This window comes from Rhinoderma darwinii, chromosome 11 (genome assembly GCF_050947455.1).
Source record: "Rhinoderma darwinii isolate aRhiDar2 chromosome 11, aRhiDar2.hap1, whole genome shotgun sequence".
NCBI classification, from domain to species: Eukaryota; Metazoa; Chordata; class Amphibia; order Anura; family Rhinodermatidae; genus Rhinoderma; species Rhinoderma darwinii.
In genome coordinates, this window is record NC_134697.1 from 85,632,771 (window position 1) to 85,652,553 (window position 19,783).

General features: G+C 46.3%; 2 protein-coding genes across 2 annotated transcripts; one reads left to right on the forward strand and one right to left on the reverse strand.

Annotated features, from left to right (window-relative positions):
- Nucleotides 1–17,175: 17,175 nt before the first annotated feature.
- On the reverse strand, nucleotides 17,176–17,737 carry LOC142663772 (histone H2A type 1-like). Its single transcript, XM_075842606.1, has one exon. The coding sequence runs from the start codon at nucleotides 17,735–17,737 to the stop codon at nucleotides 17,345–17,347; it is 393 nt and encodes a 130-aa protein (XP_075698721.1). The 3' UTR covers nucleotides 17,176–17,344.
- Nucleotides 17,738–18,051: 314 nt separating this feature from the next.
- On the forward strand, nucleotides 18,052–18,434 carry LOC142663784 (histone H2B 1.1). Its single transcript, XM_075842618.1, has one exon. The coding sequence runs from the start codon at nucleotides 18,054–18,056 to the stop codon at nucleotides 18,432–18,434; it is 381 nt and encodes a 126-aa protein (XP_075698733.1). The 5' UTR covers nucleotides 18,052–18,053.
- Nucleotides 18,435–19,783: the final 1,349 nt, after the last annotated feature.

Consider the following 19,783-nt stretch of genomic DNA (forward strand, 5'->3'; position numbering starts at 1 on the left):
CTGGGCCCCATAACAAACTCTTGGCCCGGGACCCCCCCTTATAAATAGTGCCCCCTGTAGAATGTGCCATACAGCCCCCCTGTAGACAGTGCTATATAGCCCCTCCTATAGACAGTGTCACCCCATTTGTAGATAGCACCCCCACCTCTCCCTTGTAGAATGCCATAAAGCCCCACTGTATATAGTGCCACACAGCCCCCCTTAGTAGAAAGTGCAGCACAGCCCCCCCTTAGTAGATAGTGCCACACACAGACACCTGTAGATTGTGCCACACTCAGCCCCCTGTAGATAGAGCCACATCCCTCCCCCTTGTAAATAGTGCCATACAGTTCCCCCATGTGTATAGTGCCACACAGCCCCCCTATGTGTATAGTGCCACACAGCTCCCCCTTGTGTATAGTGCCACACAGCCCCCCTTTGTGTATAGTGCCACACATCTCTCCCCCTTGTGTATAGTTCCACAAGGCAATGGCGCATCCGAGAAAATTGTATCAGCCAGGGAGATGTCACTCAAACATGGAAAGGTGGGTTTGGAGGCAGGACTATGTGACTCGTGAGGATATCGGCACCGCTCCATGACCCTCTAATGAGTAATTTGCATATAGTGTGCGTCGTTTTAAAAGTGGATTTTAAGGATTTTGCTGTATCTGAAAAAAACATACAGGGGAATACTGTCAGATCATGTATTACCGCATGGTGACGGTTCAAGGGGTTAAAACTACCAAACAGGTTCCCATGAAATATACAATGAATTGAGAAAAATGCCATCTGCCCTGCAATTTTGTTATAAATATATCCTATATAATTACAGCTCCAGAACCAAGCTCTGACATATATACAGCACCAGAACCAAGCTCAGTACATATATATACAGCAATAGAACCAAGCTCAGTACATATATACAGCAATAGAACCAAGCTCTGACATATATACAGCACCAGAACCAAGCTCTGACATATATACAGTACCACAACCAAGCTCAGTACATACATACAGCACTAGAACCAAGCTCAGTATATAAAAAGAGCACTAGAACCAAGCTCTGACATATATACAGCACTAGAACCAAGCTCTGACATATATACAGTACCACACCCAAGCTCAGTACATAAATACAGCAATAGAACCAAGCTCAGTACATAAAAAGAGCACTAGAACCAAGCTCAGTACATAAAAAGAGCACTAGAACCAAGCTCTGACATATATACAGTACCACACCCAAGCTCAGTACATATATACAGCACTAGAACCAAGCTCAGTACATATATACAGCAATAGAACCAAGCTCTGACATATATACAGTACCACACCCAAGCTCAGTACATAAATACAGCACTAGAACCAAGCTCTGACATATATACAGTACCACAACAAAGCTCAGTACATAAATACAGCACTAGAACCAAGCTCAGTACATATATACAGCAATAGAACCAAGCTCTGACATATATACAGTACCACACCCAAGCTCAGTACATAAATACAGCACTAGAACCAAGCTCTGACATATATACAGTACCACAACAAAGCTCAGTACATAAATACAGCACTAGAACCAAGCTCAGTACATAAATACAGAACCACACCCAAGCTCAGTACATAAATACAGAACCACAACCAAGCTCAGTACATATATACAGCACTAGAACAAAGCTCAGTACATAAAAAGAGCACTAGAACCAAGCTCTGACATATATACAGCACCACAACCAAGCTCAGTACATAAATACAGAACCACAACCAAGCTCAGTACATAAATACAGCACTAGAACAAAGCTCTGAAATATATACAGCACCAGAACCAAGCTCAGTACATACATACAGCACTAGAACCAAGCTCAGTACATAAATACATCCCCAGAACAAACCTCAGTACATAAATACAGCACCAGAACCAACCTCAGTACATAAATACATCCAGCACCAGAACAAAACTCATTACATATATACAGCACCAGAACAAAGCTCAGTACTTACATACAGCATTAGAACCAAGAGTAGTACATATATACAACACCAGATCAAATACAACTCAATTTAGTGCAACCCCTGCCGTATAGGTTTGTACGGTGTAAAACTACAGCTCCCAGCATGGCCTGAACATGGTGAGGATATTCTGGGAGATGCTGTTTCACACAAAAAATATCATACCACCCATCATCTCGCTGCAGATCATACAGGGACAACAGTGCTGATTAGAGGCAGAATAAACATTCACATTAAGTGACTCACCGGTGACGTCTCAGATTCGAGTTCTTCTCTTCTCCCTCCGGTCCAGACCTCTATGATGGATTTCTACCGGCCATGACCCATTTCTGCAGTTTTCCGCTCAGATATCTTCAGCTTCTCACTTCCAAAATTCTCAACACCTCTAAATATAATAAAGCACCATACACTGCACCTCTAACTATAATAGCTCCATACACTGTGTCCCTGATTATAATCGTACCATACACTGTCACACACACCGTGCCCCTGTAAATAGTGCCCCCATAGCCCCCTATAAATAGTGACCCCCATAGAGCCTCTGTAGAAAGTGACCTACATAGAAGCCCCTGTAGATAGTGTCCCACATACAGCCCTCTGTAGATAGTGCCCACATATGGACTCCAGAGCTGCAAGGCAATAGTGCTAACCACTGAGCCACCATACATATAGCTTCCCCTATAGACAGTGCCCAATGTATAGCCCACATCTGTAGATAGTCTCACATATAGCTCCCCCTGTATATAGTGTCCCAAATATAGCCCACCCCTGTAGACAGTGCCCTACATATAGCCACCCTGTAGCTAGTGCCCCACAGGTAACCCACCCCTGTATATAGTGTCCCACATATAGCCCACCCTTATAGAAAGTGCCCGAAAAATAGCTCCCCTATAGATAGTGCTCTACATATAGCCCAGCCCTGTATAGTCTCACATATAGCTCCCCTGTATATAGTTCCCCGCATATAGACCCCCTGTAAATAGTGCCCCACATCCCCACATCTAGACCCCCCCTGTATATAGTGGCCCACATCTCCACATATAGACCCCCCTGTAGACAGTGGCCCAAATATAGACCCCCTGTATGTAGTGGCCCTCATATAGACCACCCCAGTATAAGGTGGCCCAAATATAGACCGCCCTGTATATAGTGGCCCACATCCCCACATATAGACCCCCCTGTATATAGTGGCCCACATCCCCCACATATAGACCCCCTGTAGATTGTGCCCCACATCCCCCACATATAGACCCCCCTGTAGATTGTGCCCCACATCCCCCACATATAGACCCTCCCCTGTATATAGTGCCCCACATCCCCACATATAGACCCCCCTGTATATAGTGGCCCACATATAGACGACCCCCTGTATATAGTGGCCCACATATAGACGACCCCCTGTAGATAGAGCCCCCACTATAGATAATGCTACTCACAGATTTATGAGAAAAAAACTTTACATACTCACATGACCCCGTTCCCACCCTGTCCGCTGACAATGCAGACATGCTCTCTTCTGAGCGGGTCTGCAGGAGCTGAATGACGCGTCGTTCAATGACGCTGATTGGCGGGGCAGAATTACTTGCCCCGTCAATCAGCACCTTTCAAGCACGGAAGCGGCGCGATGATGTCATCGTGCCGCTAGCCAATCAGTGTGATTGTAAGGCGCTGAATGGTCAAGCACGAAACATGCCCGGCCATTCAGCGCTAATGCATGTATTTGACTGTCGCTAGCATCGGGATCCCCTCCGGTGGTAGCGACGTCTACGGGCATGAGAGGGCCTGTGTCGTCCTGCCCATACTTGTTAGAGGCTCGGAGGCGTGGGCCCCATAATAGCAGCACTACCGCTGTTCTAGCCATAACGGCTGCTAGCGGCGCCACCGAGCATATGGGGGGAGCGTGTCAGCTGGCGGCACTGGCCCCCACAAGCCGCGGGCCCCGTAGCGGCTGCTACCGCGGTAGTTACGCCGAACAGTCTGCTGCTACTTTTCTACAACAAACCAGCACAGACGAGACACCACAGTCTGCTAATCATGTGTAACAATAAAGATATGTTCACACGGAAACGCAAAATACGTCTGAAATTACGGAGCTGTTTTCAGGCGAAAACAGCTCCTGAATTTCAGACGTAATTGCAAGTACTCGCGTTTTTCGCGGCGACTTTTACGGATGTAATTGGAGCTGTTCTTCATTCAAGTCAATGAATAACGACTCCAAAAATGTCCCAAGTAGTGTCCTGCACTTCTTTGTCGCGGGTGTATTTTTACATGCCGTCTTTTGACAGCGACGGGTAAAATTACAGCTCGTCTGCGCAGAACATCGTAAAACCCATTGCAAGCAACGGGCAGATGTTTGCAGACGTAATGGAGCAGACTTTTCAGGCGTAATTCGAGGCGTAATACGCCTTAATTACGTCTGAAAATAGGTCGTGTGAACATACCCTAACAAGACATACAAAACACCATAGTCTGCTCCACCTGTATTACAATAACTTGACAGACAAGACACTGCAGTCTGCTTCATCTGTATTACAATTACACGACATAGTCTTCTTCACCTGGATTACATTAGGGGGACACACTGCGGTCCACATATCCGGCACCTCACTGGAAGACCGACGTGATACTGAAGCCCCTACCCCCGTGTATATGGAAGTAGAAGGTCACTGCTCAGATGATACACGAGCGGTCACCAGCAGACATCATAGCTGATCTATAGAGGATGTGGCGGCTCTGAGAAGAGCCTTTGTGTTGTGTAAGATGGAGCAGAGCAGGAGCGGAATTAACCTCCGAAGCCGTAGAGAGTGCGGCCCTGGCGTTTGAGCGCGTACACCACGTCCATAGCGGTGACGGTCTTCCTCTTAGCGTGCTCGGTGTAGGTGACGGCGTCACGGATGACGTTCTCCAGGAAAACCTTCAGGACGCCGCGAGTCTCTTCATAGATGAGGCCGGAGATGCGTTTGACGCCTCCCCTGCGGGCTAAACGGCGGATTGCAGGCTTGGTGATGCTCTGGATGTTATCACGGAGCACCTTCCTGTGCCGCTTGGCACCGCCCTTTCCGAGTCCTTTTCCTCCTTTACCACGACCAGACATCCTGTAAGCTGGAGCTAAAGAGAAATATTGTACCGACAACCGCGGGGTGCGTCTTTATATAGACCTTGTGTGGACCAGAGAGAGAACTGTAAGGCATGTCACTTCCGGGGCGTTTCTCTCAGCAAATTCACATTACCAATCCCTGCCGTTGATTGGCTTAGCGATCAGGCGGGGTGTCAGAAGTTTGGGGGTCGGAGCACTGCCGTCACTATCACCTGTCAGAATTTATTTGACCGTTCAGTTACCCTGTAATCCAGGTGAAGAAGACTCTGGTGTCTTGAGTGTATGTCGTGTAATTGTAATACAGGTGAAGCAGACTGCAGTGTGTTCTCTCTCAAGTTATTGTAGTACAGGCGGCGCAGACTATGGTGTTTTGTATGTCTTGTTATTGTTACACATGATTAGCATACTGTGGTGTCTCATCTGTGCTGGTTTATTGTAGAAGAGTAGCAGCAGACTCTAGTGTCTCGTCTAGTTATTGTAATACAAGTGGAACAGCCTCCAGTTCAGGGGTCTCAAACTCGGCCGGGTAAGTGGGCCACATATAGGAATAAATAGAAGTTGACGGGCTGCATTTCAGCAATTAAGTGTCGCTAAGCGTTTGGCAGATACACAAATGCCATGATTGGGCAGCCCCTTTTAATATAGTGCCACAGAGCCCTCGGTAGATGCTGCCACAGTGCCCTCTGTAAATTATGCCACAGTGTCCTCTGTAGATACTGCCACACATCACCCATAGATAATGCCACAGTGTCCTCTGTAGCTGCTGCCACAGTGTCCTCTGTAGCTGCTGCCACAGTGCCCTCTGAAGATGCTGCCACAGTGCCCTCTGTATATACTGCCACAGTGCCCTCTGTAGATGCTGCCACAGTGCCATATATGGACAGTGATGTCACAGAATCCCGGAGCAGAGCCTATACTAGCGCTCTGCCTTGGACTCCGGCTCTAGGAAAGCCCTAGACATTGCGTGTCTATATATGGACAGCGATGTCAGGGATTTCCACAGAATCCCGGAGTAGAGCCTATACTAGCGCTCTGCCTTGGACTCCGGCTCTAGGAAAGCCCTAGACATTGCGTGTCTATATATGGACAGCGATGTCAGGGGATTCCACAGAGTCCTGGCGCAGAGCCTATACTAGCGCTCTACCCGGGACTCCGCTCTGGGGAAGACCCTGACAACACTGTCCATATATGGACAACGATGTCAGGGAATTCCACAGAGTCCCGGAGCAGAGCCTGTATTAGCGGCTCTGTGTCCCGCGGGCCAAGTGCTTGACACCCCTGCTCTAGTTCTAGTCTTTTCCGGCTCATTATAGTAAAATAGGAGCATTCTGGTGTCTTGTCTGTGCTGGGTAATTTGAATACAGGTGGAGCAGACTATGGTGTCTTGTCTGTGCCTGGTCATCTATTACGAAAGGAGCAGTCTCTGGTTTCTTTCCTGTGCTGGGTTATTGTAATACAGGTGGAGCAGATTCTAGCATACTGTATGTGCTGGGACTTGGGATCTTGTAATACAGGTGGAGCGTACTCTAATGTCTTGTCTGTTACAGTACACTAGAATCTGTTCCATCTGTATTACATCAATACGTATGTGCTGGGTTTTATGAATACAGGTGAAGTAGACTCTTGTGTATATTCTGTGCGGGGTTATTGTGTTACATTTGAAGCAATCTATAGTTGCTCGTCTGTTCCGGGTTATTGTAATACAGGTGGAGCAGACTATAGCTTCTTGTCTGTGCCGAGTTATTGTAATACAGGTGGAGCAAACTTTGTTGTTTCTTTTTTTTGGTGCACGGTTATTGTAGCTGCAAACTCTAGTGTGTTTAGTCGTTATTGTAATTGCCTGGTTATTGGAGGAGCAGTCCCTGGTTTCTTCTACACGCTGTAATAGAATAGGGACATAATGCGGTAATAGGAGGGAACAGGGACATAATGCCGGTAATAGGAAGTAACAGGAACATAATGCCGGTAATAGGAAGGAACAGGGACATAATGCCAGTAATATGAGTGAATAGGGACAACATGCAGGTAAGATGAGGGAACAAGGACATAATGCCGGTAATATGAAGGAGCAAGGTCATAATGCCGGTAATATGAAGGAACAGAGACATAATGCCGGTAATATGAAGGAACAGGGACATAATGCCTGTAATATGAAGGAACAGGGACATAATGGCGGTAATATGAAGGAACAGGGAAATAATGCCTGTGATATGAAGGAATAGGGACATAATGCTGGTAAGATGAGGGAACAGGGACATAATGCCAGTAATATGAAGGAACAGGGACATAATGCTGGTAAGATGAGGGAACAGGGACATAATGCATGTAATATGAAGGAACAGGGACATAATGCCAGTAATATGAAGGAACAGGGACATAATGCTGGTAAGATGAGGGAACAGGGACATAATGCATGTAATATGAAGGAACAGGGATATAATGCCGGTAATATGAAGGAACAGGGACATAATGCCTGTAATATGAAGGAACAGGGACATAAAGCCGGTAATATGAAGGAACAGGGACATAATGCCTGTAATATGAAGGAACAGGGACATAATGCCGGTAATATGAAGGAACAGGCACATAATGCTGGTAAGATGAGGGAACAGGGACATAATGCCGGTAATATGAAGGAACAGGGACATAATACCGGTAATATGAAGGAAGAGGCACATAATGCTGGTAAGATGAGGGAACAGGGACATCATGCATGTAATATGAAGGAACAGGGAAATAATGCCGGTAATATGAAGGAAAAGGGACATAATGACGGTAATATAAAGGCACAGGGACATAATGCCTGTAATATGAAGGAACAGGGACGTAATGCCGGTAATATTAAGGAACAGGGACATAATGCCGGTAATATGAAGGAACAGGGACATAATGCCGGTAATATGAAGGAACAGGGAAATAATGACGGTAATATGAAGGAACAGGGACATAATGCCAGTAATATGAAGGAACAGGGAAATAATGCCGGTAATATGAAGGAACAGGGACATAATGCTGGTAAGATGAGGGAACAGGGACATAATGCATGTAATATGAAGGAACAGGGATATAATGCCGGTAATATGAAGGAACAGGGACATAATGCCTGTAATATGAAGGAACAGGGACATAATGCCGGTAATATGAAGGAACAGGGACATAATGCCGGTAATATGAAGGAACAGGGACATAATGCCGGTAATATGAAGGAACAGGCATATAATGCTGGTAAGATGAGGGAACAGGGACATAATGGCGGTAATATGAAGGAACAGGGACATAATGCCGGTAATATGAAGGAAGAGGCACATAATGCTGGTAAGATGAGGGAACAGGGACATAATGCCGGTAATATGAAGGAAAAGGGACATAATGACGGTAATATAAAGGCACAGGGACATAATGCCTGTAATATGAAGGAACAGGGACGTAATGCCGGTAATATTAAGGAACAGGGACATAATGCCTGTAATATGAAGGAACAGGGACATAATACCGGTAATATGAAAGAACAAGGACATAATGCCTCGAAGATGAGGGAACAGGGACATATTACCGGCATTATGTCCCTGTGCCCTCCTACATGGGACATAATGCCAGTAATATGAGGGGACAGGGACATAATGCCTGTAATATGAAGGAACAGGGACATAATGCCTGTAATATGAAGGAACAGGGACATAATGCCTGTAATATGAAGGAACAGGGACGTAATGCCGATAATATGAAGGAATAGAGATATAATGCCGATAATATGAAGGAACAGGGATATAATGCCGGTAAGATGAAGGAACAGGGACATAATGGCGGTAATATGAGGGAACAGGGACATAATGCCGGTAAGATGAGGGAACAGGGAAGTAATGCAGATAATATGAAGGAGCCGGGACGTAATGCCGGTAATATGAAGAAACAGGGACGTAATGCCGGTAATATGAAGGAACAGGGACATAATGCCGGTAAGATGAATGAACAGGCACATAATGCCGGTTCAGATGAGGGAACAGGGACATAATGCCGGTAAGACGAAGGAACAGGGACATAATGCCTGTAATATGAAGGAACAAGGACATAATGCCGCTAAAATGAAGGAACAGGGACAAAATGCCTGTAATATAAAGGAACAGGGAAATAATGCCGGTAATACGAAGGAACAGGGACATAATGCCAGTAAGATGAGGGAACGGACATATTGCCGGTAAGATGAGGGAACAGGGACAAAATGCCAATAAGATGAGGGAACAGGGATGTAATGCCGGTAATATGAAGGAACAGGGACATAATGCCGGTAATATGAAGGAACAGGGACATCATGCCTGTAATATAAAGGAATAGGGACATAATGCAGGACAGGAGCCAGGGACAGCCGAGTGCAGAGAGAAAGTCAGGAGACAGGGACAGCCGAGTGCAGACAGACGGTCAGGAGTTAGGGACAGCCGAGTAGTAAGAAACGGTCAGGAGCTAGGGACAGCTGAGTGGAGTCAGACGGTCAGGAGCCAGGGACACCGAGTGCAGAAAGACAGTCAGGCGTTAGGGACAGCCGAGTGATAAGAAACGGTTAGGAGCCAGAGACAGCCGAGGGCAGAGAGACGGTCAGGAGCCAGGGACAGCCGAGTGATAAGAAACGGTCAGGATCCAGGGACAGCTGAGTGCAGAGAGACGGTCAGGAGCCAGGGACAGCCGAGTGCAGGGAGACGTTTAGGAGCCAGGGACAGTCGAGTGTAGACAGACAGGCAGGAGCCAGGGACAGCCGAGTACAAAGAGACGGTCAGGACCCAGGGACAGCCGAGTGCAGAGAGGCGGTCAGGAGTCAGGGACAGCCGAGTGCAGAGAGACGGTCAGAAGCCAGGGACAGCCGAGTGCAGAGAGACGGTCAGGAGCCAGGGACACCGAGTGCCGGGAGACGGTAAGGAGCCAGGGACAGCCGAGTGCAGAGAGACGGTCAGGAGCCAGGGACAGCCGAGTGCAGACAGACTGTCAGGAGACAGGGACAGCCGAGTGCAGAAAGACGGTCAGGAATCAGGGACAGCTGAGTGCAGACAGACAGTCAGGAGACAGGGACAGCCGAGTGCAGACAGACGGTCAGGAAACAGTGACAGCTGAGTGCAGACAGACGGTCAGGAGCCAGGGACAGCTGAGTGGAGACGGACGGTCAGGAGCCGGTAATATGAAGGACCAAGGACATAATGCCGATAAAATGAAGGAACAGGGACATAGTGCCGGTAATATGAAGGAACAGGGACATAATGCCTGTAATATGAAGAAACAGGGACATAATGCCTGTAATATGTAAAATGGCGGTAAGATGCAGGGACATAATGCCTGTAATATGAAGGAACAGACATAATGGCGGTAATATGAAGGAACAGGAACATAATGCCTGTAATATGAAGGAACAGGGACATAATGCCGGTAAGATGAGGTAACAGGGACATAGAAGGAACAGGGACATAATGCCGGTAAGATGAGGTAACAGGGACATAGAAGGAACAGGGACATAATGGCTGTAATATGAAGGAACAGGCACATAATGCCGGTAATATGAGGGAACAGGGACATAATGCCGGTAAGATGAGGGAACAGGGACAAAATGCCTGTAATATTAAGGAACAGGGACATAATGCCGGTAATATGAAGGAACAGGGACATAATGCCGGTAAGATGAGGGAACAGGGATAAATTGCCGGTAATATGAAGGAACAGGGACATAATGCCTGTAATATGAAGGAACAGGGACATAATGCCGCTAATATTAAGGAACAGGGACATAATGCCGCTAATATTAAGGAACAGGGACATAATGCCGGTAATATGAAGGAACAGGGACATAATGCCGGTAAGATGAGGGAACAGGGATAAATTGCCGGTAATATGAAGGAACAGGGCAATAATGCCGGTAATATAAAGGAACAGGGACATAATGCCGGTAATATGAAGGAACAGGGACATAAAGCCTGTAATATGAAGGAACAGGGACATAATGCCGGTAGTATGAAGGAACAGGGACATAATGCCGGTAATATGAAGGAACAAGGAAATAATGCCGGTAATATGAAGGTACGAGGACATAAAGCCTGTAATATGAAGGAACAGGGACATAATGCCTGTAATATGAAGGAACAGGGACATAATGCCGGTAATATGAAGGAACAGGGACATAATGCCGGTAAGATGAGGGAACAGGGACATAATGCCGGTAATATGAAGGAACAGAGACATAATGCCGGTAATATGAAGGAACAGGGACATTATGCCGGTAATATGAAGGAACAGGGACAAAATGCCGGTAATATGAAGGAACAGGGACATAATGCCGGTAAGATGAGGGAACAGGGATAAATTGCCGGTAATAAGAAGGAACAGGGACATAATGCCGGTAAGATGAGGGAACAGGGATAAATTGCCGGTAATATGAAGGAACAGGGACATAATGCCGGTAATATGAAGGAACAGGGACATAATGCCTGTAATATGAAGGAACAGAGACATAATGCCGGTAATATGAAGGAACAAGATATAATGCCGGTAAGATGAGGAAACAGGGACGTAATGCCGGTAATATGAAGAAACCGGGACGTAATGCCGGTAATACGAAGGAACAGGGACGTAATGCCGGTAAGATGAAGTAACAGGGACATAATGCCGGTACTATGAAGGAACATGGACATAATACCAGTAATATGAAAGAACAATGACATAATGCCGGTAATATGAAGGAACAGGGACAAAATGCCTGTAATATGAAGGGACAGGGACATAATACCGGTAATATGAAAGAACAATGACATAATGCCGGTAATATGAAGGAACAGGGACAAAATGCCTGTAACATGAAGGAACAGGGATATGTCCCTGTTTCCTCATCTTACAGGCATTATATCCCAGTTCCTTCATATTACCGACTTTATGTCCCTGTTCCCTCATATTACAAACATTATATTACCGTCATTATGTCCCAGTACCCTCCTAGAGGGGACATAATGCCTGTAATATGAGGGAACAGGTACATTATGCCGGTAATATGAGGGAACAGGGAGATAATGGCGGTAAGATGAGGGAACAGGGACATAATACCGGCATTATGTCCATTTTCCTTCCTACATATGGCATAATGCCTGTAATATGAAGGAAAAGGGACATAAAGCCTGTAATATGAAGGAACAGGGAAATGAAGCCTGTAATATGAAGGATCAGGGACATAATGCCTGTAATATGAGGGAACAAGGACATAAAGCCGGTAATATGAAGGAACAGGGACATAATGCCGGTAAGATGAGGGACCAGGGATAAATTGCCGGTAATATGAAGGAACAGGGACATAATGCCTGTAATATGAAGGAATAGGGACATAATGCCTGTAATATGAAGGAACAGGGACATAATGCCTGTAATATGAAGGAACAGGGACATAATGCCTGTAATATAAAGGAACTGGGACATAATGCCGGTAATATGAAGGAACAGGGACATAATGCCGGTAATATGAAGGAATAGGGACATAATGCCGGTAATATGAAGGAACAGGGACATAAAGCCTGTAATATGAAGGAACAGGGACATAATGCCTGTAATAGGAAGGAACAGGGTCATAATGCCGGTAATATGAAGGAACAGGGACATAATGCCGGTAATATGAAGGAACAGGGAAATAATGCCGGTAATATGAAGGTACGAGGACATAAAGCCTGTAATATGAAGGAACAGGGACATAATGGCAGTAATATGAAGGAACAGGGAAATAATGCCTGTAATATGAAGGAACAGGGACACAATGCCGGTAATATGAAGAAACAGGGACATAATGCCGGTAATATGAAGGAACAGGGACATAATGATGGTAATATAAAGGCACATGGACATAATGCCTGTAATATGAAGGAACAGGGACATAATGCCGGTAATATGAAGGAACAGGGACATAATGCCACGAAGATGAGGGAACTGGGCCATATTACCGGCATTATGACCCTGTGCCCTCCTACACGGGACATAATGGCAGTAATATGAAGGAACAGGGACATAATGCCGGTAATATGATGGAACAGGGACATTATGCCTGTAATATGAAGGAACAGGGACGTAATTCCTGTTATATGAAGGAACAAGGAAGTAATGCCGATAATATGAAGAAACAGGGAAATAATTACTGTAATATGAAGGAACAACATATAAGGCCGGTAAGATGAGGGAACAGGGACATATTGCCGGTAAGATGAGGGAACAGGGACAAAATGTCGTTAATATGAAGGAACAGGGACATAATGCCAGTAATATGAAGGAACAGGGAAATAATGCCTGTAATATGAAGGAACAGGGACATAATGCCGGTAATATGAAGGAACAGGGACATAATGCCGGTAATATGAAGGAACAGGGACATAATGATGGTAATATAAAGGCACATGGACATAATGCCTGTAATATGAAGGAACAGGGACATTATGCCTGTAATATGAAGGAACAGGGATATAATGCCGGTAATATGAAGGAACAGGGACATAATGCCACGAAGATGAGGGAACTGGGCCATATTACCGGCATTATGGCCCTGTGCCCTCCTACACGGGACATAATGGCAGTAATATGAAGGAACAGGGAAATAATGCCTATAATATGAAGGAAAAGGGACATAATGCCTGTAATATGAAGGAACAGGGACATAATGCCGGTAATATGATGGAACAGGGACATTATGCCTGTAATATGAAGGAACAGGGACATAATGCCTGTAATATGAAGGAACAGGGACGTAATTCCTGTTATATGAAGGAACAGGGAAGTAATGCCGATAATATGAAGGAACAGGGACATAATGTCGATAAGATGAAGGAACAGGGACGTAAAGCCGATAATATGAAGGAATAGAGATATAATGCCGGTTCAGATGAGGGAACAGGGACATAATGCCGGTAAGATAAGGGAACAGGGACGTAATGCCGATAATATGAAGAAGTCGGGACGTAATGCCGGTAATATGAAGAAACAGGGACGTAATGCCGGTAAGATGAAGGAACAGGGACGTAAAGCCGATAATATGAAGGAATAGAGATATAATGCCGGTTCAGATGAGGGAACAGGGACATAATGCCGGTAATATGAAGGAACAGGGAAATAATGCCGGTAATAAGAAGGAACAGGGACATAATGCCAGTAAGATGAGGAAACGGTGACATATTGCCGGTAAGATGAGGGAACAGGGACAAAATGCCGGTAAGATGAGGGAACAGGGAAGTAATGCCGATAATATGAAGGAACAGGGACATAATGCCGGTAAGATGAAGGGACAGGAACATAATGCCGGTTCAGCTGAAGGAACAGGGACATAATGCCTGGCAGATGAGGGAACAGGGACATAAAGCCTGTAATATGAAGGAACAGGGACATAAAGCCTGTAATATGAAGGAACAGGGACATAATGCCTGTAATATGAGGGAACAAGGACATAAAGCCGGTAATATGAAGGAACAGGGACATAATGCCTCGAAGATGAGGGAACAGGGACATAATGCCGGTAATATGAAGGAACAGGGAAATAATGCCGGTAATATGAAGGAACAGGGAAATAATGCCTGTAATATGAAGAAACCGGGACGTAATGCCGGTAATACGAAGGAACAGGGACGTAATGCCGATAATATGAAGGAACAAGGAGATAATGCCGGTAAGATGAAGTAACAGGGACATAATGCCTGTAATATGAAGGAACAAGGACATAATACCGGTAATATGAAGGAACAGGGACAAAATTCCTGTAATATGAAGGAACAGGGACATAATGTTGGTAATATGAAGGTACAGGGATATAATGCCGGTAATTTAAATAAATAGGGACGTAATTCCGGTAATATGAAGGAGCAGGGACGTAATGCCGGTAATATGAGGGAACAGAGACATAATGTCTGTAATATGAGGGAACAGGGACATAATGTCTGTAATATGAAGGAACAGGGACATGTCCCTCTTCCCTCATATTACAGACATTATATTACCGGGATTATGTCCCAGTACCCTCCTAGAGGGGACATAATGCCAGTAATATGAGGGAACACGGACATTATGCCTGTAAGATGAGGGAACAGGGACATATTACCGGCATTATGTCCTTTTTCCCTCCTACATATGGCATTATGCCTGTAATATGAGGGAACAGTGACATAATGCCTGTAATATGAAGGAACAGGGACATAATGCCGGTAATATGAAGGAACAGGGACATAATCCCGGTAATATGAAGGAACAGGGATATAATGCTGGTAAGATGAGGGAACAGGGATATAATGCTGCTAATATGAAGGAACAGGGACGTAACGCCGGTAATATGAAGGAACTGGGACATAATGCCTCGAAGATGAGGGAACAGGGACATATTACAGGCATTATTTCCCTGTGCCCTCCTACACGGGACATAATGCCAGTAATATGAGGGGACAGGGATATTATGCCGGTAATATGAGAGGACATGGAAATAATGCCGGTAATATGAACGAACAGGGACATAAGTGCTTAGCGCCATTTACACTATAACCAGTCCCCGTCTCTAGCACTCACGTTATCCGGCCCTTTCAGCAGTCCTGTCATGTGTTATGCCTGATGTCTGCGCTGTATTCATCACCTCCCTCTCCGGCTGTATCGTAGCGATAACCCGCCCCACTCCTCACTGATGACCGGACATCGCTCTTCCTATAATAACCTCCGCTGCTGCTGCTGCGAGGAATGACGCCGTTATGTGCAGCTAATGATCCACCGCTGACCAGTGTGTGCGGAGTCCTTGTTCCCTACTCCTTGTAAAGGCAAACCAGGCGCAGCGTGTAGGTTGGGGGAGCAGGTATCCTCCGCCCGGTGTGAACACAAGCGCAGGGGAATTCTACTCTTATTCTGTGAGGTCATGATCATCGGGTGTAGTCCTGGTCACCGTTGTAAATCAGAGATCTAAACCCATTAACACTGCCCAAGTCCCCTAATAGCGTCCTAGAAGCAGCTGACTGAATTGGGTCTTAGACCAGGGAATGTTAATCTGAAGGGAAAGAGTGCCTTAGTGCTATACTTGCTGCCGAGTGATCCTCAGGCAGGAAAACACATCCTCGTAGCGGCGCTGCCGGACGCCGTTTGTGCCGATGCCTGCATGTACACGAGTGGCAGAAACTCACCGCTGAATATCCGCACGAGCAGTGGATCAAACAGCTGACTTGCGGTGTTGCTGCTTCGGCGTCCAGCTTGCTGCTGGGCAACGTGCTTTCCGCAATCCTTGGAGAGAGGGCCAGTGTTTTCTTAGCTGCTGTCACTGCTACTAATGTTACCAGATTCTTACAACAAACAATAAATCTGTTACTGGGACCAACTTTGACACATGTATCGGCTCGTATTGCTTCGTATCTCATTCTGCCGGACGGCTGGGATTAATAAGGCTGCTGGCAATAAATCTATTAACCTCTAGTACTAATAATGAATCTGTCTGCTGTCCCTATATAGGACTCACTTTATTACAGTAACGCGTGCAGTTTCTTGCAGAGCAACATTTAGTGAGACGCATTCAATGATTGAAAAAGGACAAACTGATGCAGCCGATACGGCATTTTTCAAGAGCAAAAACCAATGTTGGAGGGGCCGTGTTTTCCAAGCTGCTCTCATTGCTACAAATGTTACGAGATTTTCAAAACAAACTAGCAATTTGTAGCACCAAGTTCCACATAAGTATGGACTTGCATTGTCTTGTATCTCACTTTGCCAGACTGCTGGTATAATCGAGCTGCTGGCAATACAATGACAGGAAACAGAAAGCACCTATTTCTACTTCGTACTAACACTGTGCGTTGTCTATACTTAGGACTCACCTCATCCCACTAACGCATGACGTTGCCTGTAGAGTAACATTTAGTGAGACGCATTCAGACTGGAAGATATAATTTAAGACACTATGTAGTCGGGGGCGGGTTGTAGATCATGAACATGAATCACTGGAGTAGTTGTACTATTAATGTGTCCTGTAGTTCATGCACCAATGAGGACAGCGCCATCATCTGCACGAGGCAGTAGTGAATGTATAGGTCATGAGTAACGCAGCAGTTCTACACCCACCCACGGCTTCTTTTTCAATGTGAAACCCCGCGGTATATGAATTCATATGACTAAATCTCTGTACAAGCAGAGCCACTTATCTGGCGCAGAACGTTTACATATCGGTGATCAACGGTGAGAGCTCTGTTCTAAGGACCATGTGGGCGGCTCTTAAAAGAGCCTTTGTGGTTAAATGTGGATAAGCGGCGCTCACTTGCTCTTGGCGCTTTTGCTGCTCTCGGTCTTCTTGGGCAGCAGAACGGCCTGGATGTTGGGCAGGACGCCTCCCTGAGCGATGGTCACACCACCCAGCAGTTTGTTGAGCTCCTCGTCATTGCGCACGGCCAGCTGCAGGTGACGGGGGATGATTCGGGTCTTCTTGTTGTCCCGGGCGGCATTTCCGGCCAGTTCCAGGATCTCAGCGGTCAGATATTCAAGCACAGCGGCCATGTAAACCGGAGCGCCGGCGCCCACCCTCTGAGCGTAGTTGCCCTTGCGTAGAAGTCTGTGCACACGACCGACAGGGAACTGAAGTCCTGCCCGAGATGAGCGTGTCTTGGCTTTAGCCCGCACTTTGCCTCCCTGTTTACCACGTCCAGACATCGCTAAAGCAGAGAAATCTTCTATCTGTATCGTAACAATCACACCCTTTCTGCTGCCTTTTATAAGCTACTGCACCGCTTATCAGCACCTGTGATTGGATAGATTTAAAGCCACCAACAGAGAACAGACTTGTGGAAACCACCAATTAGCTGCACTGGGAGTGGCTTATGAAGATTCCATAGGTCACATGACTTGCTCTTCCAGTAGAACAGCGGTCAGGCAGCATTGCTCATTTGCATAGCCCGTGTATAAATACAGCAGCGGTAGGAGGGTAAAGCATTTCATTATCTCAGTTGTGAGAAGATCGTGTGTGATCATGCCTGAGCCCGCTAAGTCTGCCCCGGCGCCCAAGAAGGGCTCCAAGAAAGCCGTGACCAAGACACAGAAGAAGGACGGCAAGAAGCGGAGAAAGAGCAGGAAGGAAAGCTACGCCATTTACGTGTACAAGGTGCTCAAGCAGGTCCACCCTGACACCGGCATCTCGTCCAAGGCCATGGGCATCATGAACTCCTTCGTCAATGACATCTTCGAGCGCATCGCAGGGGAAGCCTCCCGCCTAGCTCACTACAACAAGCGCTCCACCATCACCTCCCGGGAGATCCAGACTGCCGTGCGCCTGCTACTGCCTGGAGAGCTGGCCAAGCACGCCGTGTCTGAGGGCACCAAGGCCGTCACCAAGTACACCAGCGCCAAGTAATGTGCCCCGTCCCTGCAGTAAGAACACAAAGGCTCTTCTAAGAGCCACCCACCTTGTCTACAACAGAGCTGTGCCTGCTATTGTCTGGCCTCCCGCTAGTCCCCCTGTTCTATGTGCGGCCGCTCTCGTGTCGGTTCAGATGCTGCTTCATACATTGTGGCTGCCGGACAGGGAGGGACATTGTCGCGTGTGATGAAGCCGGGACACGGATCCTGCGGGCAGATGACCCGTCATAATATCACACTGTCCAGAAGAAACGGAACATTGTACATTAGGAGACAGAAGGAAGCATGGGGCATCTGTAAATAACAATGATGAGGGTAGTTGTCCGATTTATAACATAGATGCCGAGGAAACTGTTTGACGATAGAGAGCAAGCAATCACACTGGCGAGGACTGGATAAAGGGTGGTTATTGTAATACAGGCGGAGCAGACTCTGGTGTCTCTTCTGTGCCGGGTATTGTAATACAGGCGGAGCAGACTCTGGTGTCTCTTCTGTGCCGGGTATTGTAATACAGGCGGAGCAGACTCTGGTGTCTCGTCTCCACTGTGCCGGGTATTGTAATACAGACTTTGCTGTTACAATAATCTTGCACAAAACACCAAAGTTTGCTGCACCGGTATTACAATACCCGATAAAGAGGAGACACCAGAGTCTGCTCCACCTGCATTACAAAAACCAGTCAACCAGAGTTTGAGGCTACAATAACCTTGCACAAAGGTGTTTTTTTTGGGTGCTAGGTTAATGTAGCAGCAAAATCTAATGTGTTGACTCCTTATTGTAATACAGGTGGAGCATACTCTGGTGTCTCCTCTGTACCATGTATTGTAATACAGGTGGAGCAAACGTTGTTGTTTTTTTTTTTGATGCAAGGTTATTGTAGCGGCAAACTCTAGTGTGTTGAGTCGTTATTGTAATACAGGAGAAACAGACGATTTCTTGTCTGTGAGGGCTTAATTTCTATACAGGTGGAGCAGACTCTGGTTTCTTCTACACCCTGTAATAGAAAAGGGACAATGCTAGTAAATGGGGGAACAGGGACATAATGCCGGTAATATGAAGGAACAGGGACATAATGTCTGTAATATGAGGGAACAGGGACATATTACCGGCATTATGCCCCTGTACCCTCCTACAGGGGACATAATGCCAGTAATATGAGGGAACAGGGACATCATGCCTGTAAGATGACGGAAGAGGGACATAATGGCGGTAAGATGAGGGAACAGGGACATATTACCGGCATTATGTCAATTTTCCCTCCTACATAGGGCATAATGCCTGTAAAATGAGGGAACAGGGACATAATGCCTGTAATATGAGGGAACAGGGACATAATGCCTGTAA